General features: G+C 43.5%; 1 protein-coding gene across 3 annotated transcripts; it reads right to left on the bottom strand.

Annotated features, from left to right (window-relative positions):
* Positions 1-3,371: 3,371 nt before the first annotated feature.
* Positions 3,372-25,159, bottom strand: LOC109887504 (annexin A5-like). 3 transcript variants are annotated; one of them, XM_031821500.1, is made up of 13 exons: positions 24,871-25,159; positions 19,453-19,500; positions 16,083-16,167; positions 15,898-15,992; positions 14,112-14,225; positions 13,937-14,027; positions 13,704-13,783; positions 11,435-11,485; positions 7,622-7,715; positions 6,871-6,966; positions 4,538-4,596; positions 4,260-4,382; positions 3,372-3,767 (listed from the first exon to the last, which is right to left on the bottom strand). In XM_031821500.1, the coding sequence occupies exons 2-13, from the start codon at positions 19,453-19,455 to the stop codon at positions 3,705-3,707; spliced, it is 954 nt and encodes a 317-aa protein (XP_031677360.1). In that variant the 5' UTR covers positions 19,456-19,500; positions 24,871-25,159; the 3' UTR covers positions 3,372-3,704. The 3 variants fall into 3 exon arrangements, with proteins under 3 accessions (XP_031677360.1, XP_031677361.1, XP_031677362.1); XM_031821501.1 differs by having other exon boundaries at positions 25,008-25,159; XM_031821502.1 differs by lacking the exon at positions 24,871-25,159 and having other exon boundaries at positions 19,453-19,522.
* Between the last annotated feature and the right edge of the window lie 422 nt (positions 25,160-25,581).

Genomic DNA, 25,581 nt, shown 5'->3' with positions numbered 1-25,581 from the left:
TTCCCTCCGTGAAGCGAGGAGGAGGAGGTGTGATGGTGTGGGGATGCTTTGCTGGTGACACCGCCTGTGATTTATTTAAAATTCAAGGCACACTTAACCAGCATGGCTACCACACCATTCTGCAGTGATACACCATCCCATCTGGTTTGGGCTAAGTGGGACTATCATTTGTTTTTCAACAGGACAATGACCCAACACACCTCCAGGCTGTGTAAGGGCTATTTGACCAAGAAGGAGAGTGATGGAGTGCTGCAACAGATGACCTGGCCTCCACAATCACCCGACCTCAATCCAATTAAGATGGTTTGGGATGGGTTGGACCGCAGAGTGAAGGAAAAACAGCCAACAAGTGCTCAGCATATGTGGGAACTCCTTCAAGACGGTTGGAAAAGCATTCCTGGTGAAGCTGGTTGAGAGAATACCAAGAGTGTGCGAAGCTGTCATCAAGGCAAAGGGTGACTACTTTGAAGGATCTAAAATGTATTTAGATTTGTTTAACACTTTTTTGGTTACTACATGATTCCATATGTGTTGTTTCATAGTTCTGATGTCTTCACTATTATTCTACAATGTAGAAAATTATAAAAATAAAGAAAAACCCTTGAATGAGTAGGTGTGTCCACACTTTTAACTGTACTGTAGTCAAAGCTTTCCTTATGTTTGGGTCAGTCACAGTGGTCAGGTATTCTGCCACTGTGTCCTCTCTGTTTAGGGTCAGTCACAGTGGTCAGGTATTCTGCCACTGTGTCCTCTCTGTTTAGGGTCAGTCACAGTGGTCAGGTATTCTGCCGCTGTGTACTCTCTGTTTAGGGTCAGTCACAGTGGTCAGGTATTCTGCCGCTGTGTCCTCTCTGTTTAGGGTCAGTCACAGTGGTCAGGTATTCTGCCGCTGTGTACTCTCTGTTTAGGGCCAAAGAACATTATAGTTTGTTCCGTTTTTTTGTTAATTCTTTCTAATGTGTCAAATAATAATATTTGTGTTTTTTCATGATTTGTTTGGGTCTAATTGTGTTGCTGTCCTGGGGTCTGTGAACAGAGCAGCAGGACCAGCTTTCTTAGGAGACTCCTCTCCAGTTTCGTCTGTAGGTGATGGCTTTGTTATGGCCGTGCCAGATTAAAAAAAGGCTTTATGGCGAAAGCAAATTGCGATTATCTGAGGACAGCGCCCCATCATACAAACAAATGAAAATCATATTTCAACCAGACAGGTGTGACACAAAAGTCAGAAATAACGATATAATTCATGCCTTACCTTTGAAGATCTTCTTCTGTTGGCACTCCAATATGTCCCAGAAACATCACAAATTGTTATTTTGTTCGATAAATTCCTTCTTTATATCCCCAAAATGTCCATTTATTTGGCGCGTTAGATTCAGAAATACACCGCCCAGCATGACTACAAATGACCTAATAAGTAACCTGTAAACTTGGTCCAAACATTTCAAACAACTTTCCTAATCCAATCTTAGGTATCCTAAAACGTAAATAATCAATCAAATTTAAGACAGAATATACTGTGTTCGATAGCGGATAAAATCAACGAGCTCCAGGGTCACGCGCACCAGGTCACACTCACCAAACAAAAGAGTCCACTTGGCTACAGCCGTACTTCTTCATTTCTTAAAGGAAATATATCAACCAATTTCTAAAGACTGGTGACATCTAGTGGAAGCCATAGGAACGGCAACCAGGTGCCTAATAAATATAGTTTCCCATAGAAAACTTATTAAAAACAGTGACCTCAACAAAAAAAATCCTGGATGGTTTGTCCTCAGGGTTTCGCCTGCCAAATAAGTTGTTATACTCACAGACAATATTTTAACAGTTTTAGAAACTGTAGAGTGTTTTCTATCTAAATCTACCAGTTATATGCATATCCAAGCTTCTGGGCCTGAGTAGCAGGCAGTTTATTTTTTGGCACGCTTTTCATCCTGTCACGTTCTGACAGTTCTTTTAGTATGTCTTTGTTTTGGTCAGGGCGTGAGTTGGGTGGGTTGTCTATGTTCCTTTATCTATAATTTGGGATTTCTATGTCTATTTCTATGTTTGGCCTGATATGGTTCTCAATCAGAGGCAGCTGTTTATCGTTGTCCCTGATTGAGAACCATATTTAGGTAGCCTGGTTTCACTTTTGAGTTGTGGATGATTATTTTCTATTGTGTGTATGTCACCTTTCAGAACTGTTTCATTTCTCCTTTGTTATTTTGTTTAGTGATCTCGGTTTAATAAATATATGATGAACATTTACCACGCTGCGCTTTGGTACTCACCTCATTCCAACGACGATCGTTACATATCCGGATGTGAAAATACTGCCCCCTAGCCCAAAGAGGTTAATTAACCTCTATGGGATCGGTGTCCCTAAACCAGGACAGTTGTTGCTCAAAAAGCGATAATGTGACTAGAATGACTCTGTAAACGACAGCCAATTCCGGGACATAGACATGTCTTATATGGGCAGAATTCATAAATTTATGTTAATCTAACTGCAGTGTCCAATTTCAGTAGCTTTTACAACAACAAAAAATACCCTGCTTTTGTTTGAGGATAGTACACAACAACAAAACACTTTTATCACTGGTTTGATACATTCACCTCTGAAGGTAAATAATTACATTCAGTAATCTTAATCTGATTTGTCGTCCTGAGGGTCCCAGAGATAAAAAGGTTTTGTTTCTAAAAAATCTGTTTTTATAAATGTAGAAACTGGGTTCTACAGTTTGATCCCACTGCTCTGGACTGGAATTGGTAAAATGTTATTTTAGATGACTGCATATCATGTGTTGTTATAATCCCAATAAAACTTCAAACTACGGAATATAACGGAATATAACTGAATAAAAGTTAACAGTTGTGTCTCCTAGCGACCAGGTCATCTCACTTCACAGACAGACAGACAGGTCTCACTACACAGACAGACAGGTCTCACTACAGACAGACAGGTCTCACTACAGACAGACAGGTCTCACTACACAGACAGACAGACAGGTCTCACTACACAGACAGACAGACAGACAGGTCTCACTACACAGACAGACAGACAGACAGGTCTCACTACACAGACAGACAGGTCTCACTACAGACAGACAGGTCTCACTACACAGACAGACAGACAGGTCTCACTACACAGACAGACAGGTCTCACTACACAGACAGACAGGTCTCACTACACAGACAGACAGGTCTCACTACACAGACAGACAGGTCTCACTACAGACAGACAGACAGGTCTCACTACAGACAGACAGACAGGTCTCACTACAGACAGACAGGTCTCACTACAGACAGACAGGTCTCACTACACAGACAGACAGGTCTCACTACACAGACAGACAGGTCTCACTACAGACAGACACGTCTCACTACAAACCTGCTGTCAAAATGTTTATTATGTCTTCAGTCTTGTCTTACAAACAGTAAAAACATGACCAGTCTTTAGTTGTTATATAACTGATAGTAAAACATGACTGTCAGCATTATTAGGACTTTAGTGATGTAGATATGAAGCAGAGTAAAGCTTTAAGGATGTTAGCTACAGATACACACAGGATTAAACCTATCATAACCTATCACAGTGCTGCACCGTGGCCAGCAGAGCTCTCCTATTGGGTTACACAGGACTCAGAGAGTGATTGACAGCTAGAGGGGCCAGTCAGAGTGGAGGTTCTCTCTGGGTATCGCTCCTTCAGGGATCATCGCCACGGTTACGCGTCATTGCCGCCACAGAGCAGGAGGAGGGCCTTACGGTAGTCACCAGAGGTATCTCCCTGCAACACACACATACTTACTCAGCTCTAGAGGAGATGTGCATGGAGGGACAAAATACCAGCAACAGTGTGTGAAGACTTACAGTAAACGTTTGACCTCTGTCATTGCCAACAAAGGGTATATAACAAAGTATTGAGATAAACTTTTGTTATTGACCAAATACTTATTTTCCACCATAATTTGCAAATTAATTAATTAAAAATCCTACAATGTGATTTTCTGGATTTTTTTCTTCTCATTTTGTCTGTCATAGTTGAAGTGTACCTATGATGAAAATTACAGGCCTCTCTCATCTTTTTAAGTGGGAGAACTTGCACAATTGGTGGCTGACTAAATACTTTTTTGCCCCATTGTACCTGTATAGCAGAGTACTGAGACAGAGAGAGATATTCAGTATATACCTGTATAGCAGAGTACTGAGACAGAGAGAGATATTCAGTATATACCTGTATAGCAGAGTGCAGAGACAGAGAGAGATATTCAGTATATACCTGTATAGCAGAGTGCAGAGACTTGGCGAAGAGGCGTCTGTAATCAGCTCTGATATCCAACATGTCCACCTCACTACGACTCACCATCACTCTGATTAAGGTCTGGTCATCAGTTCCTGCACCCTACACAAACACACAAACAAACACACACACACACACACACACACACACACACACACACACACACACACACACACACACACACACACACAGTTCTAAAAACACATATCTAGTATTAGAATGATCTTCTTCTTAGTATGGAGAAAATAGATTCTTACCTTCATCGAATAGTAAAGAGTCTCTGCAAAGTAGGCTGGGACGCTCCGAGCACACTTTACTACAGAGGAGAGATAGAGATGGAGGAAGAGAGGACAGAGAGAGAGACAGAGGAGAGAGACAGAGAGTGAGACAGAGAGAGAGAGACAGAGCTGTGAACGATCTGAGAGACAAGGCAAGAAGGGCATTCTATGCCATCAAAAGGAACATAAATTTCAACATACTGGATTTGGCTAAAAATACTTGAATCAGTCATAGAGCCCATTGCCCTTTATGGTTGTGAGGTCTGGGGTCCGCTCACCAACCAAGACTTCACAAAATGGGACAAACACCAAATTGAGACTGCACGCAGAATTCAGCAAAAATATCCTCCGTGTACAACGTAGAACACCAAATAATGCATGCAGAGCAGAATTAGGCCGATACCCACTAATTATCAAAATCCAGAAGAGAGACGTAAAATTCTAAAACCACCTAAAAGGAAGCGATTCCCAAACCTTCCATAACAAAGCCATCACCTACAGAGAGATGAACCTGGAGGAGAGTCCCCTAAGCAAGCTGGTCCTGGGGCTCTGTTCACAAACACAAACACACCCCACAGAGCCCCAGGACAGCAGCACAATTAGACCCAACCAAATCATGAGATAACAAACAGATTATTACTTGACACATTGGAAAGAATTAACAAAAAAACAGAGCAAACTAGAATGCAATTTGGCCCTACACAGAGAGTACACAGCGGCAGAATACCTGACCACTGTGACTGACCCAAAATTAAGGAAAGCTTTGACTATGTACAGACTCAGTGAGCATAGCCTTGCTATTGAGAAAGGCCGCCGTAGGCAGACTTGGCTCTCAAGAGAAGACAGGCTATGTGCTCACTGCCCACAAAATGAGGTGGAAACTGAGCTGCACTTCCTAACCTCCTGCCAAATGTATGACCATATTAGAGAGACATATTTCCCTCAGATTACACAGATCCACAAAGAATTAGAAAACAAATCCAATTTTGATAAACTCCCATATCTACTGGGTGAAATTCCACAGTGTGCCATAACAGCAGCAAGATTTGTGACCTGTTGCCACGAGAAAAGGGCAACCAGTGAAGAACAAACACCATTGTAAATACAACCCATATTTATGCTTATTTATTTTGTCTTGTGTCCTTTAACCATTTGTACATTGTTAAAACACTGCATATATAATATGACATTTGTAATGTCTTTACTGTTTTGAAACTTCTGTATGTGTAATGTTTACTGTTAATTTTTATTGTTTATTTCACTTTATATATTCACTTTATATATTATCTACCTCACTTGCTTTGGCAATGTTAACACATGTTTCCCATGACAATAAAGCCCTTGAATTGAATTGAATTGACAGAGAGGAGAGGTGGGGAAAGGTGGATTTAGAGAGTCATCGTAATAATGAAATTGTAATGAAATTAATTGTCAAAAAAGCTTGAAAATATAAACATATCTATTTTCTCCATACGAGGAAGAAGATCATTCTATACTAGATATGTGTTTTTAGAACTGTGTGTGTGTCTGTGGTGTGGTGTGTGTGTGGTGTGGTGTGGTGTGTGTGGTGTGGTGTGGTGTGTGTGTATGGTGTGTGGTGTGTGTGTGGTGTGTGTGGTGTGGTGTGTGTGTATGGTGTGTGGTGTGTGTGGTGTGGTGTGTGTGTGGTGTGGTGTGGTGTGGTGTGGTGTGTGTGTGGTGTGGTGTGGTGTGTGTGTATGGTGTGTGGTGTGGTGTGGTGTGTGTGTGGTGTGGTGTGGTGTGGTGTGTGTGTGGTGTGGTGTATGGTGTGTGTGTGGTGTGGTGTGTGTGTGGTGTGGTGTGGTGTGTGTGTATGGTGTGTGGTGTGTGTGTGGTGTGGTGTGGTGTGTGTGTGGTGTGGTGTGGTGTGTGTGTGTGTGTGTGTGTCTGTGGTGTGGTGTGTGTGTATGGTGTGTGGTGTGTGTGTGGTGTGGTGTGTGTGTGGTGTGGTGTGGTGTGTGTGTATGGTGTGTGGTGTGTGTGTGGTGTGGTGTGGTGTGTGTGTGGTGTGGTGTGGTGTGTGTGTGTGTGTCTGTGGTGTGGTGTGTGTGTATGGTGTGTGGTGTGTGTGTGGTGTGTGTGTGGTGTGGTGTGGTGTGGTGTGTGTGTGTGTGTGTGTGTCTGTGGTGTGGTGTGTGTGTATGGTGTGTGGTGTGTGTGTGGTGTGGTGTGTGTGTGGTGTGGTGTGGTGTGTGTGTGTGTGTCTGTGGTGTGGTGTGTGTGTATGGTGTGTGGTGTGTGTGTGGTGTGGTATGGTGTGGTGTGGTGTGGTGTGTGTGTGTGTGTCTTACCCACGGCCAGTAGCAGGTCTCTCAGTCCTCCAGAGGTCTCTCTCTGAATACTCTCTTCCATCTCGTACCCTGCCAGCTTCATGTACGCAGCAAACACTGATACACACACACACACACACACACGTATAGGTCACAGAAAGTGTGCGTTGATACCCTTTATATACACACCTCTCCTCAGGTGTTGACCCCCCCCCCCCCCCCCCACACCTCTCCTCGGGTGTTCACCCCCCCCCCCCCCCCCACAAACACACCTCTCCTAAGGTGTTCACCCCCCCACACACCTCTCCTAAGGTGTTCACCCCCCCACACACCTCTCCTCAGGTGGTCACCCCCCCCCCCCCACCTCTCATCAGGTGTTCACCCCCCCCCTCTCCTCAGGTGTGTCCCCCCACCTCTCCTCAGGTGTTCACCCCCCCCACCTCTCCTCAGGTGGTCACCCCCCCCACCTCTCATCAGGTGTTCACCCCCCCCCCTCTCTCCTCAGGTGTCCCCCCCCACCTCTCCTCAGGTGGTCACCCCCCCCACCTCTCATCAGGTGTTCACCCCCCCCCCTCTCTCCTCAGGTGGTTCCCCCCCCCCCCACCTCTCCTCAGGTGTTCACCCCCCCTCCCACCTCTCCTCCGGTGTTCACCCCCCCCACCTCTCCTCAGGTGTTCACCCCCCCACCTCTCCTCAGGTGTTCACCCCCCCCACCTCTCCTCAGGTGTTCACCCCCCCTCCCACCTCTCCTCCGGTGTTCACCCCACCCCACCTCTCCTCAGGTGTTCAGTGCTCCTGTTCCCCAGGATGGTGATGAACTGTTCTTCATCGGTCCCAAACTTCTTCTCTCCTGCAGAGAACAAAGTCTACACCCACACACACACACACACACCCACACACACACCCACACACACACACACACACACACACACACCCACACACACACACACACACACACACACACACACACACACACACACACACACACACACCCACACACACACACACACACACACACACACACCCACACACACACACACACACACACACACACACACACCCACACACACACACACACACACACACACACACACCCACACACACACACACACACACACACACCCACACACACACACACACACACCCACACACACACCACCCACACACCCACACACACACACACACACACCCACACACACACACACACACACACACACACACACCCACACACACACACACACACACACACACCACAGTCAAAGATCTGACATGCTGTATGAAGCTCTACATCTGTTGTTGTCACAAATGTTTGGTCTCTAAATAACCTGTTGGTTTAAAAACCCAGTTCTCAGTTCCACACAAGACTGAAGGGACATTGTGTTGATTATCAAAATAAGTTTAACTTTGTGGACTTCTTTCTCAGGCTGAACTGGTCACATCAAGCCTGGGATCATTTCCCCACTGGATGTTTACTGACTTGGGGATTTTCTTTCTGGATTTTGGAACTGAACTGAACATTGACTTTACATTGGAGGATAAATACATTGACTTTACATTGGAGGTTAAATACATTGACTTTACATTGGAGGTTAAATACATTGACTTTACATTGGAGGTTAAATACATTAGCTTTACATTGGAGGTTAAATACATTGACTTTACATTGGAGGATAAATACATTGACTTTACATTGGAGGATAAATACATTGACTTTACATTGGAGGTTAAATACATTGAGGTTAAATACATTGACTTTACATTGGAGGTTAAATACATTGAGGTTAAATACATTGACTTTACATTGAGGTTAAATACATTGACTTTACATTGGAGGTTAAATACATTGACTTTACATTGGAGGTTAAATACATTGACTTTACATTGAGGTTAAATACATTGACTTTACATTGGAGGTTAAATACATTGACTTTACATTGAGGTTAAATACATTGACTTTACATTGGAGGTTAAATACATTGACTTTACATTGGAGGTTAAATACATTGACTTTACATTGGAGGGTAAATACATTGACTTTACATTGAGGTTAAATACATTGACTTTACATTGGAGGTTAAATACATTGACTTTACATTGGAGGATAAATACATTGACTTTACATTGGAGGTTAAATACATTGAGGTTAAATACATTGACTTTACATTGGAGGTTAAATACATTGAGGTTAAATACATTGACTTTACATTGCAGGTTAAATACATTGACTTTACATTGGAGGATAAATACATTGACTTTACATTGGAGGATAAATACATTGACTTTACATTGGAGGATAAATACATTGACTTTACATTGGAGGTTAAATACATTGAGGTTAAATACATTGACTTTACATTGGAGGTTAAATACATTGAGGTTAAATACATTGACTTTACATTGAGGTTAAATACATTGACTTTACATTGGAGGTTAAATACATTGACTTTACATTGGAGGTTAAATACATTGACTTTACATTGGAGGTTAAATACATTGAGGTTAAATACATTGAGGTTAAATACATTGACTTTACATTGGAGGTTAAATACATTGAGGTTAAATACATTGACTTTACATTGGAGGTTAAATACATTGAGGTTAAATACATTGACTTTACATTGGAGGTTAAATACATTGACTTTACATTGGAGGTTAAATACATTGACTTTACATTGGAGGTTAAATACATTGACTTTACATTGAGGTTAAATACATTGACTTTACATTGGAGGTTAAATACATTGACTTTACATTGGAGGTTAAATACATTGACTTTACATTAGAGGTTAAATACATTGACTTTACATTGGAGGTTAAATACATTGACTTTACATTCGCCTGGTTCACCAACTACTTCTAAGACAGAGTTCAGTGTGTCAAATCGGAGGGCCTGTTGTCTGGACCTCTGACAGTCTCTATGGGGGTGCCACCGGGTTCAATTCTCAGGCTGACTCATTTCTCTGTATACATCAACGATGTCACTCTTGCTGCTGGTGATTCCCTGATCCACCTCTGCGCAGACGACATTCTGTATACATCTGGCACTTCTTTGAACTCTGTGTTAACTAACGTCCAAACGAGCTTCAATGCCATACAACACTCCTTCCGTGGCCTCCAACTGCTCTTAAATGCTAGTAAAACTAAATGCATGCTCTTCAACTGATCGCACGTCTACTCTGGACGGCTCTGACTTAGAATATGTGGACAATTACAAATACCTAGGTGTCTGGTTAGACTGTAATTTTTGTATTTTTTATTTTACCTTTATTTTAAGAACAAATTCTTATTTTCAATGACGGCCTAGGAACAGTGGGTTAACTGCCTGTTCAGGGGCAGAACGACAGATTTGTACCTTGTCAGCTCGGGGATTCGAACTTGCAACCTTTCGGTTACTAGTCCAACGCTCTAACCACTAGGCTACCCTGCCGCCCCAATAAACTCTCCTTCCAGACTCATATTAAACATCTCCTATCCAAAAATGAAATCTAGAATTGGCTTCCTACTTCGCAACAAAGCCTCCTTCACTCACGCTGCTAAACATATCCTCGTAAAACTGACTATCCTACCGATCCTCGACTTCTGCGATGTCATTTACAAAATAGCCTCAAACACCCTACTCAACAAAATGGATGCAGTCTATCACAGTGCCATCCGTTTTGTCACCAAAGCCCCATATACTACCCACCACTGCGACCTGTATGCTCTCGTTGGCTGGCCCTCGATTCATATTCGTCTCCAAACACACTGGCTCCAGGTCATCTATAAGTCTTTGCTAGGTAAAGCTCCGCCTTATCTCAGCTCACTGGTCACGATAACAACACCCACCCGTAGCACGCGCTCCAGCAGGTATATCTCACTGGTCATCCCCAAATCCAACACCTCCTTTGGCCGCCTTTCCTTCCAGTTCTCTGCTGCCAATGACTGGAACGAATTGCAAAAAAATCGCTGAAGCTGGAGTATATTTCCCTCACTAACTTTCAGTGTTGCCAACTTAGCGACTTAGCGACTTAGCGACTTTTTTTCCTCCCAGTTGCAGTCAGAGCTGGAGATGTTCACCCCTCCAGACCGCAAATGAATCTCTGGCTTACATTTTTCAAAAAAGTGCTACTATGGCCTATTTATTGCCTTACCTCCTCACGACATTTGCACACACTGTATATAGACTTGTTATTGTGTTATTGACTGTATCTTTGTTTCTTCCATGTGTAACTCTGTGTTGTTGTATCTTGGCCAGGTCGCAGTTGTAAATGAGAACTTGTTCTCAACTAGCCTACCTGGTTAAATGAAAGGTGAAATAAAAAAAGTATGCCCACTAGATGGAAGCATTTAACACTTCTGGGTATCACTACCAACACACCCTCTGTCTCTCTCTCACACACCAACACACACACACTTACACAAGGGGTGGCTGTGTGAGGAGTGTTATTCTACACACACATAACCATCACACACAGACACTTTGTCACACACCCCTGAGCAGAACACAAGTCAAAGAAGTCATTGTGACTGAGCAGTAAACCTGATTACTATCACATATTTCAGAGATAGACATGTGATTCTCTCTCACTCACACACACTCTCTTACCTGTGCGTCAGCCTCTATGTTCCCCTCCTGTACCCCCTGCTGTCTGCTGGCCTGAGAGGAGAGAGGGCACATCTGTCAGATATATGTCCCACTCATCTATATCTGTTAGATCTATGTCCCACACATCTATATCTGTCAGATCTATGTCCCACACATCTATATCTGTCAGATCTATGTCCCACACATCTATATCTGTCAGATCTATGTCCCACACATCTATATCTGTCAGATATATGTCCCACTCATCTATATCTGTTAGATCTATGTCCCACACATCTATATCTGTCAGATCTATGTCCCACACATCTATATCTGTTAGATCTATGTCCCACACATCTATATCTGTCAGATCTATGTCCCACACATCTATATCTGTCAGATCTATGTCCCACACATCTATATATGTCAGATCTATGTCCCACACATCTATATCTGTCAGATATATGTCCCACTCATCTATATCTGTCAGATCTATGTCCCACACATCTATATATGTCCGATCTACGTCCCACACATCTATATCTGTCTACAGTACTAGTCAAAAGTTTGGACAAGTTTGGGTTTTTCTTTATTTTTACTATTTTCTACATTGTAGAATAATAGTGAAGACATCACAACTATGAAATAACACAAATGGAATCATGTAGTAACCAAAAAAAGTGTTAAACAAATCAAAATATATTTGAGATTCTTCAAAGTAGCCACCCATCGCCTTGATGACAGCTTTGCACACTCTTGGTATTCTCTCAACCAGCTTCACCTGGAATGCTTTTCCAACAGTCTTGAAGGAGTTCCCACATATGCTGAGCACTTGTTGGCTTCTTTTCTTTCTGCGGTCCAATTCATCCCAAACCATCTCAATTGGGTTGAGGTCGGGTGATTGTAGAGGCCAGGTTATCTGATGCAGCACTCCATCTCTCTCCTTCTTGGTCACAAAGCCCTTACACAGCCTGGATGTGTGTTGGGTCATTGTCCTGTTGAAAACAAATGATAGTCCCACTAAGTGCAAACCAGATGGGATGGTGTATCGCTGCAGAATGCTGTGGTAGCCATGCTGGTTAAGTGTGACTTGAATTCTAAATAAATCACTGACAGTGTAACCAGCAAAGCACCCCCACACCATCACACCTCCTCCTCCATGCTTCACGGTGGGAACCACACATGCGGAGATCATCCAATCACCTACTCTGTGTCTCACAAAGACATGGCAGTTTGAACAAAAAATCTCAAATTTGAAAACAAATCTCAGACTAGAAAGAACAGACTTCCACCAGTCTAATTTCCATTGCTCGTGTTTCTTGGCCCAAGCAAGTCTCTTCTTATTATTGGTGTCCTTTAGTAGTGGTTTCTTTGCAACAATTCGCGCAGTCTCCTCTGAACAGTTAATGTTGAGATGTGTCTGTTACTTGAACTCTGTGAAGCATTTATTTGGGCTGCAATCTGAGGCTGGTAACTCTAATGATCTTATCCTCTGCAGCAGAGGTAACTCTGGGTCTTCCTTTCCTGTAGCGGTCCTCACGAGAGCCATTTTCACCATAGCACTTAATGGTTTTTGCAACTGCACTTGAAGAAACTTTCAAAGTTCTTGAAATTTTCCCGATTGACTGACTTCATGTCTTAAAGTAATGATGGACTGTCATTTCTCTTTGCTTATTTGAGCTGTTCTTGCCATAATATGGACTTGGTCTTTTACCAAATAGAGCTATCTTCTGTATACCACCCCTACCTTGTCACTGAAATGCATTAAGAAGGAAAGAAATACCACAAATGAACTTTTAAGAAGGTACACCTGTTAGGGGAGGCAGGGTAGCTTAGTGGTTAGAGCGTTGGACTAGTAACCGAAATGTTGCAAGTTAAAATCCCCGAGCTGACAAGGTACAAATCTGTCGTTCTGCCCCTGAACAGGCAGTTAACCCACTGTTCCTAGGCCGTCATTGAAAATAAGAATTGGTTCTTAACTGACTTAACTGAAGTCAAATAAAGGTAAAAAAATAAAAAATCTGCAGGTTAGGAGAATGCCAAGAGTGTGCAAAACTGTCATCAAGGCACTTTTTTGGTTACTACATGATTCCATATGATTCCATATGATTCCATTTGTGTTATTTCAGAGTTCTGATTTCTTCACTATTATTCTACAATGTAGAAAATAGTAAAAATAAAGAAAAACCCTTGAATGAGTAGGTGTGTCCAAACTTTTGGCTCGTACAGATCTCTGTCCCACACATCTATATATACCAGATCTATGTTCCCCTGACCTCTGACCCCTCACCTGTAGCAGGATGACCAGCAGTCTCCTGAAGTGACCTGACGTGTCTCCTGTTACATCCTCCTCCAGGTTCTTATTAAACTCTGGAACACACACACAATCAGTGAGTCAGTGTGTGTGTGTGTGTGTGTGTGTGTGTGTGTGTGTGTGTGTGTGTGTGTGTGTGTGTGTGTGTGTGTGTGTGTGTGTGTGTGTGTGTGTGTGTGTGTGTGTGTGTGTGTGTATCTGTGTGTTACCCTGGCGATAGGCAGCAGTGATGTCCTTAATCTGCTGGGCCGTTCTAGAAGACAGGATCTCAATCAGCACCTTCTCATCGGTCCCCGCCCCCTACACCGTGACATCAACACACAGTCACTATGACATCACACCGTCACTCACAGGATATGACATCACTAGTCCTGGGTAAAATACCTTGATGGCGTTCCGTAGTGATGTCACATCGTAGAGGATGGGCGGAGTCATTAGAGCCACTACCAGAGTCTCAAACTTTCCCCCCAGTTCACCCTTCAGATCACCTACCAGGTCCTGGAGAGAGGAGAGGAGAGGAGAGGAGAGGAGAGGAGAGGAGAGGAGAGGAGAGGAGAGGAGAGGAGAGGAGAGGAGAGGAGGGAGGGAGGGAGGGAGGGAGGGAGGGAGGGAGGGAGGGAGGGAGGGAGGGAGGGAGGGAGGGAGGGAGGGAGGGAGGGAGGGAGGGAGGGAGGGAGGGAGGGAGAGAGAGAGAGAGAGAGAGAGAGGAGAGAGAGATGACAGAGAGATGAGAGAGGAGGAGAGAGAGGGGAGAGAGAGAGAGAGAGAGGGAGGAGGACGAGAGGAGGGAGAGAGAGAGGAGGACGAGAGGAGGGAGAGAGAGAGGGAGAGAGAGAGAGAGAGGAGAGAGAGAGAGAAATATGGAGAAATACCGTGCTTCTACACGTGCATTGCTTGCTGTTTGGGGTTTTAGGCTGGGTTTCTGTACAGCACTTTGAGATATCAGCTGATGAGGGATGTGTTATGGTTGTGTTATGGTTGTGTTATGGTTGTGTTATGGATGTGTTATGGTTGTGTTATGGATGTGTTATGGATGTGTTATGGATGTGTTCCGGTTGTGTTCCGGTTGTATTGTGGTTATATTGTGGTTGTGTTGTGGTTGTGGATGTATTGTGGTTGTGGTTGTATTGTGGTTGTGGTTGTATTGTGGTTGTGGTTGTATTGTGGTTGTGGTTGTATTGTGGTTGTGGTTGTATTGTGGTTGTATTGTGGTTGTATTGTGGTTGTATTGTGGTTGTAGTTGTATTGTGGTTGTGGTTGTATTGTGGTTGTGGTTGTATTGTGGTTGTATTGTGGTTGTGGTTGTATTGTGGTTGTGGTTATATTGTGGTTGTATTGTGGTTGTGGTTGTATTGTGGTTGTGGTTGTATTGTGGTTGTATTGTGGTTGTGGTTGTATTGTGGTTGCGGTTGTGGTTATATTGTGGTTGTATTGTGGTTGTGGTTGTATTGTGGTTGTATTGTGGTTGTGGTTGTATTGTGGTTGTGTTGAGGTTGTGGTTGTATTGTGGTTGTGGTTGTATTGTGGTTGTGGTTGTATTGTGGTTGAATTGTGGTTGTATTGTGGTTGTGGTTGCATTGTGGCTGTGGTTGTATTGTGGCTGTGGTTGTATTGTGGCTGTAGTTGTATTGTGGTTGTGGTTGTATTGTGGTTGCATTGTGGTTGCATTGTGGTTGTGGTTGTATTGTGGTTGTGGTTGTATTGTGGTTGTATGATGGTTGTAGTTGTATTATGGTTGTGGTTGTATTGTGGTTGTATTGTGGCTGTGGTTGTAGTTGTATTGTGGTTGTATTGTGGTTGTGTTGTGGTTGTATTGTGGTTGTGTTGTATTGTGGTTGTATTGTGGTTGTGGTTGTATTGTGGTTGTATTGTGGTTGTGGTTGTATTGTGGTTGTGGTTGTATTGTGGTTGTATGATGGTTGTGGTTGTATTGTGGTTGTATTGTGGTTGTATTGTGGTTGTATTGTGGTTGTGGTTGTATTGTGGTTGTATTTTGGTTGTAGTTGTATTGTGGTTGTTTTGTGGTTGTGCCGTGGTTGAATTGTGGTTGTGTTGTATTGTGGTTGTATTGTGGTTGCATTGTGGTTGTGGTTGCATTGTGGTTGTGGTTGTATTGTGGTTATATTGTGGTTGTGGTTGTATTGTGGTTATATTGTGGTTGTGTTCTGACCTTGCCATGAAGGGTCTTGTATGCAGCTTTGATCTGCTGTCTCTGGCTGTTGCTACGAGACGTCAACAACTTCATGATGGAATCCTCATCGGTTCCTATGGTAACAACAAACACCATAGTCAAATCTTTGGTGCCATGGTTACTCCCTCACTTTGCATCACATTCAGACCACACACACCACTGACCCAGTCCCTTCATGGCCTTGTAGAGTATCTCTGCATCTTGGTTGGCGTTGAAGTTTCCACTGGCTCTCACACTGCCTCGACCAGCCTATCAGAGACCAGACACATAGGAGGACTGTGGGTAATGTAGTTCAGGGTAGAACAGATAGGACTGTGGGTAAAGTAGTTCAGGGTAGACCAGAGAGGACTGTGGGTAAAGTATTTCAGGGTAGACCAGAGAGGACTGTGGGTAATGTAGTTCAGGGTAGACCAGAGAGGACTGTGGGTAAAGTAGTTCAGGGTAGACCAGAGAGGACTGTGGGTAATGTAGTCCAGGGTAGACCAGAGAGGACTGTGGGTACAGTTGTCTACTAATGTAATGAACCTGTTGACAGTATAAAGTGGTGTAGTCCCAGTCTACTAATGTAATGAACCTGTTGACAAAGTGGTGTAGTCCCAGTCTACTAATGTAATGAACCTGTTGACAAAGTGGTGTAGTCCCAGTCTACTAATGTAATGAACCTGTTGACAAAGTGGTGTAGTCCCAGTCTACTAATGTAATGAACCTGTTGACAGTATAAAGTGGTGTAGTCCCAGTCTACTAATGTAATGAACCTGTTGATAAAGTGGTGTAGTCCCAGTCTACTAATGTAATGAACCTGTTGACAAAGTGGTGTAGTCCCAGTCTACTAATGTAATGAACCTGTTGACAGTATAAAGTGGTGGAGTCCCAGTCTACTAATGTAATGAACCTGTTGACAGTATAAAGTGGTGTAGTCCCAGTCTACTAATGTTATGAACCTGTTGACAGTATAAAGTGGTGTAGTCCCAGTCTACTAATGTAATGAACCTGTTGACAAAGTGGTGTAGTCCCAGTCTACTAATGTTATGAACCTGTTGACAGTATAAAGTTGTGGAGTCCCAGTCTACTAATGTTATGAACCTGTTGACAGTATAAAGTGGTGGAATCCCAGTCTACACTACGTATCGATGTGGCAGGAAGCATCTGTCATAGATCATCTGATTAATGACATCAGTAAACACACTATCTACTGTTTACTCAAACTATCAGTGTCCGGTTTACAACTTCTCCCTCCCCCGCTCTTTGTGTGTGAGTGTGTGTGTGTGTGTGTGTGTGTGTGTGTGTGTGTGTGTGTGTGTGTGTGTGTGTGTGTGTGTGTGTGTGTGTGTGTGTGTGTGTGTGTGTGTGTGTGTGTGTGTGTGTGTGTGTGTGAGAGAGAGTGAGAGAGTGAGTGAGTGAGTGAGTGAGTGAGTGAGTGAGTGAGTGAGTGAGTGAGTGAGTGAGAGAGAGAGAGAGAGGAGGAAGAGAGAGAGAGAGAGAGGAGGCAGAGCCCCACCCTGTCTGAAGAAAGGCCCACACACATGACTCATACTGACTTCCCCAAATACAGCCCCTCTGCTCCACACACACAGAGACACACACTGTGGTTTTCTAGAAATAAAGAGGGCTGGTTTTCATTAGAAGGCCTCCAACTGTCTATAGCAGTGTGGTTTTCTAGAAACTAGAATTGTCTTTCATCAGAAGCATTACAAAATATTTGTGAGAAAATCATCAGAAGAGTTGAAAATGCACTGGGAACCCACATTGACTTGGACTTAACTGGGATGGGAACCCATTTAACTTGGATTTAAACGGGATGGGAACCCATTTAACTGGGATGGGAACCCATTTCACTTGAATTTAACCAGGATGGGAACCCATTTAACTTGGATTTAACCGGGATGGGAACGCATTTAAGTGGGATAGGAACCCATTTAACTGGTAAGGGAACAAATTTAACTGGGATGGGAACCAATTTCACTGGGATGGAAACCCTACTGGTCTAGTGTAATAACCTACTGGTCTAGTGTAATAACCTACTGGTCTAGTGTAATAACCTATTCTATAATGAACTCCCTCCATTCTACTGGTCTAGTGTACTAACCTACTGGTCTAGTGTACTAACCTACTGGTCTAGTGTAATAACCTATTCTATAATGATCTCCCTCCATTCTACTGGTCTAGTGTACTAACCTACTGGTCTAGTGTACTAGCCTACTGGTCTAGTGTAATAACCTATTGGTCTAGTGTAATAACCTACTGGTCTAGTGTAATAACCTATTGGTCTAGTGTAATAACCTACTGGTCTAGTGTAATAACCTATTGGTCTAGTGTAATAACCTATTCTATAATGATCTCCCTGCCATTCTACTGGTCTAGTGTAATAACCTACTGGTCTAGTGTAATAACCTATTGGTCTAGTGTAACAACCTACTGGTCTAGTGTAACAACCTACTGGTCTAGTGTAATAACCTATTCTATAATGAACTCCCTCCATTCTACTGGTCTAGTGTAATAACCTACTGGTCTAGTGTAATAATCTACTGGTCTAGTGTAATAACCTACTGGTCTAGTGTAATAACCTATTCCATAATGATCTCCCTCCATTCTACTGGTCTAGTGTAATAACCTACTGGTCTAGTGTAATAACCTATTGGTCTAGTGTAACAACCTACTGGTCTAGTGTAACAACCTACTGGTCTAGTGTAATAACCTATTCTATAATGAACTCCCTCCATTCTACTGGTCTAGTGTAATAACCTCCTGATCTAGTGTAATAACCTACTGGTCTAGTGTAATAACCTACTGGTCTAGTGTAATAACCTACTGGTCTAGTGTAATAACCTACTGGTCTAGTGTAATAACCTATTGGTCTAGTGTAATAACCTACTGGTCTAGTGTAATAACCTACTGGTCTAGTGTAACAACCTACTGGTCTAGTGTAATAACCTACTGGTATAGTGTAACAACCTACTGGTCTAGTGTAATAACCTACTGGTCTAGTGTAACAACCTACTGGTCTAGTGTAACAACCTACTGGTCTAGTGTAATAACCTACTGGTCTAATGTAATAGCCTACTGGTCTAGTGTAATAACCTACTGGTCTAGTGTAATAACCTATTCTATAATGAACTCCCTCCATTCTACTGGTCTAGTGTAATAACCTACTGGTCTAGTGTAATAACCTATTCTATAATGACCTCCCTCCATTCTACTGGTCTAGTGTAATAACCTACTGGTCTAGTGTAATAACCTACTGGTCTAGTGTAATAACCTATTCTATAATGACCTCCCTCCATTCTACCGGTCTATTGTTCTGTGTTGATATTGTCTATTGTTCTGTGTTGATATTGTCTATTGTTCTGTGTTGATATTGTCTATTGTTCTGTGTTCATGTTGTTTAGCTAATGATTATTTAATGACAGTCTCATGGGCTGTGCTGCTGATAGCGTGTCACATTACAGGGAGAAATGGAAAGTTGAACATCAGAATCCTCCAGGTGGGGCAGTGAAACGTTCCACTGTAGAGGGGTCTTCAGGGAAGTCAACTTACCATTGTGGTAGATTGGTGACCGTTGGTTTGATTAGGAGGAGGAGGTGTCTGAAAAGAGAAACGTTGGTTTGATTAGGAGGAGGAGGTGTCTGAAAAGAGAAACACACTTAGAATCACATCCAGACCAGCCAAACGCTTCAAAACGTGTTCCACTTTTAAAGTCATGAAGAAAACACTGCATGTTTCCATTCATACAACAGTTATAGAATATGTTCTTCAACAACCACAGCTCACTCACAGCTCACCCACAGCTCACCCACAGCTCACCCACAGCTCACTCACAGCTCACTCACAGCTCACCCACAGCTCACCCACAGCTCACCCACAGCTCACTCACAGCTCAATCACAGCTCACCCACAGCTCACCCACAGCTCACTCACAGCTCACCCATAACTAGCTTCTTATCCACAGCTCACTCACAGCTCACTCACAGCTCACTCACAGCTCAATCACAGCTCACCCACAGCTCACTCACAGCTCACTCATAACTAGCTTCTTATCCACAGCTCACTCACAGCTCACCCACAGCTCACCCACAGCTCACCCACAGCTCACTCATAACTAGCTTCTTATCCACAGCTCACCCACAGCTCACCCACAGCTCACTCATAACTAGCTTCTTATCCACAGCTCACCCACAGCTCACTCACAGCTCACCCACAGCTCACTCACAGCTCACCCACAGCTCACTCACAGCTCACCCACAGCTCACCCACAGCTCACTCACAGCTCACCCACAGCTCACTCATAACTAGCTTCTTATCCACAGCTCACCCACAGCTCACCCACAGCTCACCCATAACTAGCTTCTTATCCACAGCTTGATTAACTGTCCTCTAAACATTTTATCTGGGAAGCGTTTAGTGTCCCCATTGGTTTATACCACCTGTATTCTATTACAGACACCTTCATGCAGCCGCTACATTATGTCAGCTAAACATACTGATAAACAACAAACAAATATATTTTAAACATTTTCCTTTTTAGAGTATAATTTTTAGAGCTTTGCTAAATGTTTGTATTTTTAATCAAAAATACTTTATTTAAATGTAATTCAAATAAAATAAAATTGTATTTGTCACATTCACATATTTAGCAGATGTTATTTTGGGTGTAGTGAAATCGCTGTTGCGCCTTCGTCACCACGCTGTCTGTGTGGGTGGACCATTTCAGTTTGTCAGTGATGTGTACGCCAAGGAACTTAAAGCTTTCCACCCTCTCCACTGCTGTTCCATCGATGTGGATAGGGGGGTTGCTCCCTCTGCTGTTTCCTTAAGTCCACGATCATCTCCTTTGTTTTGTTGATGTTGAGTGAGAGATTATTTTCCTGACACCACACTCCGAGGGCCCTCACCTCCTCCCTGTAGGCCGTCTCGTCGTTGTTGGTAATCAAGCCTACTACCGTTGTGTCGTCTGCAAACTTGATGATTGAGTTGTAGGCGTGCATGGCGACGCAGTCATGGGTGAACAGGGAGTACAGGAGAGGGCTGAGAACGCACCCTTGTGGGGCCCCTTTGTTGAAGATCAGCGAAGTGGAGATGTTGTTTCCTACCTTCTCCACCTGGGAGGCGGCCCGTCAGGAAGTCCAGGACCCAGTTGCACAGGGAGGGGTTGAGACCCAGGGCCCCGAGCGTAATGATGAGCTTGGAGGGTACTATGGTGTTGAATGCTGAGCTGTAGTCAATGAACAGCATTCTTACATAGGTATTCCTCTAGTCCAAATGGGATAGGGCAGTGTGCAGTGTGATGGCGATTGCATCGTCTGTGGATCTATTGGGGCGGTAAGCAAATTGAAGTGGGTCTAAGGTTTCAGGTAAGGTAGAGGACATATGATCTTTGACTAGCCTCTCTAAGCACTTCATGATGACAGAAGTGAGTACTACAGGACGATAGTCAATTATTTCAGTTAGCTTTGCTTTCTTAGGTACAGGAACAATACAGGACATCTTGAAACAAGTGGGGACAGCAGACTGGGACAGGGAGAGATTGAATATGTCCATAAACACAATCCAGCCAGCTGGTCTGCTCATGCTCTGAGGACACGGCTAGGGATGCCGTCCTTGCGAGAGTTAACACGCTTAAATGTCTTACCCACGTCGGCCACGGAGAAGGAGAGCCCACAGTCCTTGGTAATTGTGTCCTTGAACCTGTAGAATTCCATTCATTCTTATGGAGACCTGTCATTGGCCAATACTTAGAATCTGTAGACCTCTCAATGGCCAATACTTAGAATCTGTAGACCTCTCAATGGCCAATACTTAGAATCTGCAGACCTCTCAATGGCCAATACTTAGAATCTGCAGACCTCTCAATGGCCAATACTTAGAATCTGTAGACCTCTCAATGGCCAATACTTAGAATCTGTAGACCTCTCATTGGCCAATACTTAGAATCTGTAGAGCTCTCATTGGCCAATACTTAGAATCTGTAGACCTCTCAATGGCCAATATTTAGAATCTGTAGACCTCTCATTGGCCAATACTTAGAATCTGTAGACCTCTCAATGGCCAATACTTAGAATCTGTAGACCTCTCAATGACCAATACTTAGAATCTGTAGACCTCTCAATGGCCAATACTTAGAATCTGTAGACCTCTCATTGGCCAATACTTAGAATCTGTAGAGCTCTCATTGGCCAATACTTAGAATCTGTAGACCTCTCAATGGCCAATATTTAGAATCTGTAGACCTCTCATTGGCCAATACTTAGAATCTGTAGACCTCTCAATGGCCAATACTTAGAATCTGTAGACCTCTCAATGACCAATACTTAGAATCTGTAGACCTCTCATTGGCCAATACTTAGAATCTGTAGACCTCTCATTGGCCAATACTTAGAATCTGTAGACCTCTCAATGGCCAATATTTAGAATCTGTAGACCTCTCATTGGCCAATACTTAGAATCTGTAGACCTCTCATTGGCCAATACTTAGAATCTGTAGACCTCTCAATGGCCAATACTTTGATCATATGATGTGTAAAGTTCATGGAGTCGACATCTAGGTGCAAGTCGGACAGTTTTTAGCCCTATAATGCAACACACTTTGAAAGACTGACCAATGACAGTCACGACTTGATAAAAGTGATGCGTTCGAACGCGCCCACTGGCTTACACACAGGTGTTCAGAGCTGGCTAGATGACAATGACAGTCACGACTTGATAAAAGTGATCCGTTCGAACGCGCCCACTGGCTTACACACAGGTGTTCAGAGCTGGCTAGATACGGTACATTGTGAAAGTATTCAGACCCCTTCTCTTTTTACACATTCTGTTGCGTTACAGCCTTATTCTAAAATGGATTAAATAATTTTTCGCCCCTCATCAATCTACACACAATACTGCATAATGACAAAGCAAAAGCAGGTTTTTATAATTTTTTGGCAAATGTATTAAAAATAAAATACGGAAATATGACATTTACATCAGTATTCAGACCCATCGATTACAGACTTGAGTCTTCTTGGGTACGACGCTACAAGCTTGGCACACCTGTATTTGGGGAGTTTCTCCCATTCTTCTCTGCAGGTCCTCTCAAGCTCTGTCAGGTTGGATGGGGAGCGTCGCTGCACAGCTATTTTCAGGTCTCTCCAGAGATATTCGATCGGGTTCAAGTCCAGAATCTGGCTGGGCCACTCAAGGACATTCAGAGACTTTTCCCGAAGCCACTCCCGCCTTGTTTTTGCTGTGTGCTTAGGGTCGTTGTCCTGTAGGAAGGTGAACCTTCACCCCAGTCTGAGGTCCTGAGTGCTCTGGAGCAGGTTTTCATCAAGGAGCTCTCTGTACTTTGCTCCGTTCATCTTTGCCTCAATCCTGACTAGTCTCCCAGTCCCTGCCACTGAAAAACATCACCACAGCATGATGCTGCTACCACCATGCTTCACCGTAGGGATGGCGCCGGGTTTCCTCCAGACGTGACACTTGGCATTCAGGCCAAAGAGTTCAATCTTGGTTTCATCAGACCAGAGAATCTTGTTTCTCATGGTCTGAGAGTCCTTTAGGAGCCTTTTAGCAAACTCCAAGCGGGCTGTCATGCCTTTTACTGAGGAGTGGCTTCCGTCTGGCCACTCTACCACGAAGACCTGTAGAGATGGTTGTCCTTCTGAAAGGTTCGTCACCTCACTGACCGAGGCCCTTCTCCCCCTACTGCCTCTGGTCTGGAGGACTCACTAAACAGAGAACATCCCTGGTCATCCCTACTGCCTCTGGTCTGGAGGACTCACTAAACAGAGAACATCCCTGGTCATCCCTACTGCCTCTGATCTGGAGGACTCACTAAACAGAGAACATCCCTGGTCATCCCTACTGCCTCTGGTCTGGAGGACTCACTAAACAGAGAACATCCCTGGTCATCCCTACTGCCTCTGATCTGGAGGACTCACTAAACAGAGAACATCCCTGGTCATCCCTACTGCCTCTGATCTGGAGGACTCACTAAACACAAATGCGTTGTTTGTAAATTATGTCTGAGTGTTGAACTGTGCCCCTGGCTATCCGTAAATAATAAAAATAATACCGTCTGTGCCGTCTGGTTCGCTTAATAAGGAATTTTTAAATATTCATACTTTTACATTTACTTTTGATGCTTAAATATGTTAAAAACCAATTACTTTTACTCAAGTAGTGTTTTACTGGGTGACTTTCACTTGAGTCATTTTCTGTTAATTTATCTTTACTTTTAGTCAACTATGAGAATTCAGTAGTTTTTCCACCGCTGGGAGACAATATAGTCAATAGGGCTAAAGGTAGTTAGCGTCTCTGTATGTTTTAGCCCAGGGGTTACCAAGGTAATGTAATCAGCGGTCAATGTTTACTCTCTTAAAATGGGGTTATGACAGTCTATTACAAATCAGTCTGACAGTACTTCTAACAGTATTTTCAATCCTAAATAAGTCTGGTTTGAAGTGACTGAAATGCATCCGAAATGTATTGGGAAGTTCAGAAGATTATCAGGAAATACGTTTGTCTGAACTTCTATGTTGAAAAGATTCACAACGTCATTATCGACGATGTTATTTTCCCTCTAGTCTGATTGAGTGTCTGGTCTAGTCCACTCTGTTGTAGAAGACACATACTGTATGTGTTCCTGACAGTCTTGTCTTTCAGTGATGGGGACATGGGGTCAAAATATGTTTGTCGTTTAAACTGTTCCGAAGATAGAGTCACATTCGTAGGAAGAAAACGGGAAACCGCTTTGGTTATTAAAACCCGAATTTTGCCTACCGGAGGTTATTGAAATAACTCCGGTTACAATGAACCAAGTTGAATTGTATTTATTTATCCCCTAATCTGATAGTATTCTGGTGTATCTCACCGCTCACAGAATAAACATCAACTGTCTGATTCAGAAGACTAACCACTTTAACAACTCATAAACCCACTATCTGATGTCGGTTAATAAGAGCGGTATAAACTTACCGGAGATCGAGTCTGCAACAGAGCTCAGTGAATGGAAGCGGAGAAAGAGAAAGAGAGAAGGGAGGCTGAGAAAGAGTGGAAAAACGAGTTCCCTGAGCGAGATTCGGGACTCCACCCTTTAGGACTAAACAACTCACCGCACAGCGACTCGTCAGACTGGCTGAAGCAAACGGTTAGTAAATGTGTTGTCTGACTGTAGTGCGCTTTAGGGACTGGCCGAGGAGTAGGGTTGATCCGAAACGGTTGTGATATGTTGTCTGACTGTAGTGCGCTTTGCTTTAGGGACTGGCCGATGAGTAGGGTTGATCTTAACGGCTTTAGGGACTGGCCGAGGAGTAGGGTTGATCCGAAACGGCTGTGATATGTTGTTTGACCGTAGTGCGCTTTAGGGACTGGCCGAGGAGTAGGGTTGATCCGAAATGGCTTTAGGGACTGGCCGTGGAGTAGGGTTGATCCGAAATGGCTTTAGGGACTGGCTGAGGAGTAGGGTTGATCCGAAACGGCTGTGATATGTTGTCTGACTGTAGTGCGCTTTAGGGACTGGCCGAGGAGTAGGGTTGATCCGAAACGGTTGTGATATGTTGTCTGACTGTAGTGCGCTTTGCTTTAGGGACTGGCCGATGAGTAGGGTTGATCTTAACGGCTTTAGGGACTGGCCGAGGAGTAGGGTTGATCCGAAACGGCTGTGATATGTTGTTTGACCGTAGTGCG

Source organism: Oncorhynchus kisutch, unplaced genomic scaffold (genome assembly GCF_002021735.2).
Source record: "Oncorhynchus kisutch isolate 150728-3 unplaced genomic scaffold, Okis_V2 scaffold3982, whole genome shotgun sequence".
Lineage (NCBI taxonomy): Eukaryota > Metazoa > Chordata > Actinopteri > Salmoniformes > Salmonidae > Oncorhynchus > Oncorhynchus kisutch.
This window is presented reverse-complemented; position numbering and strand designations above follow the sequence as displayed.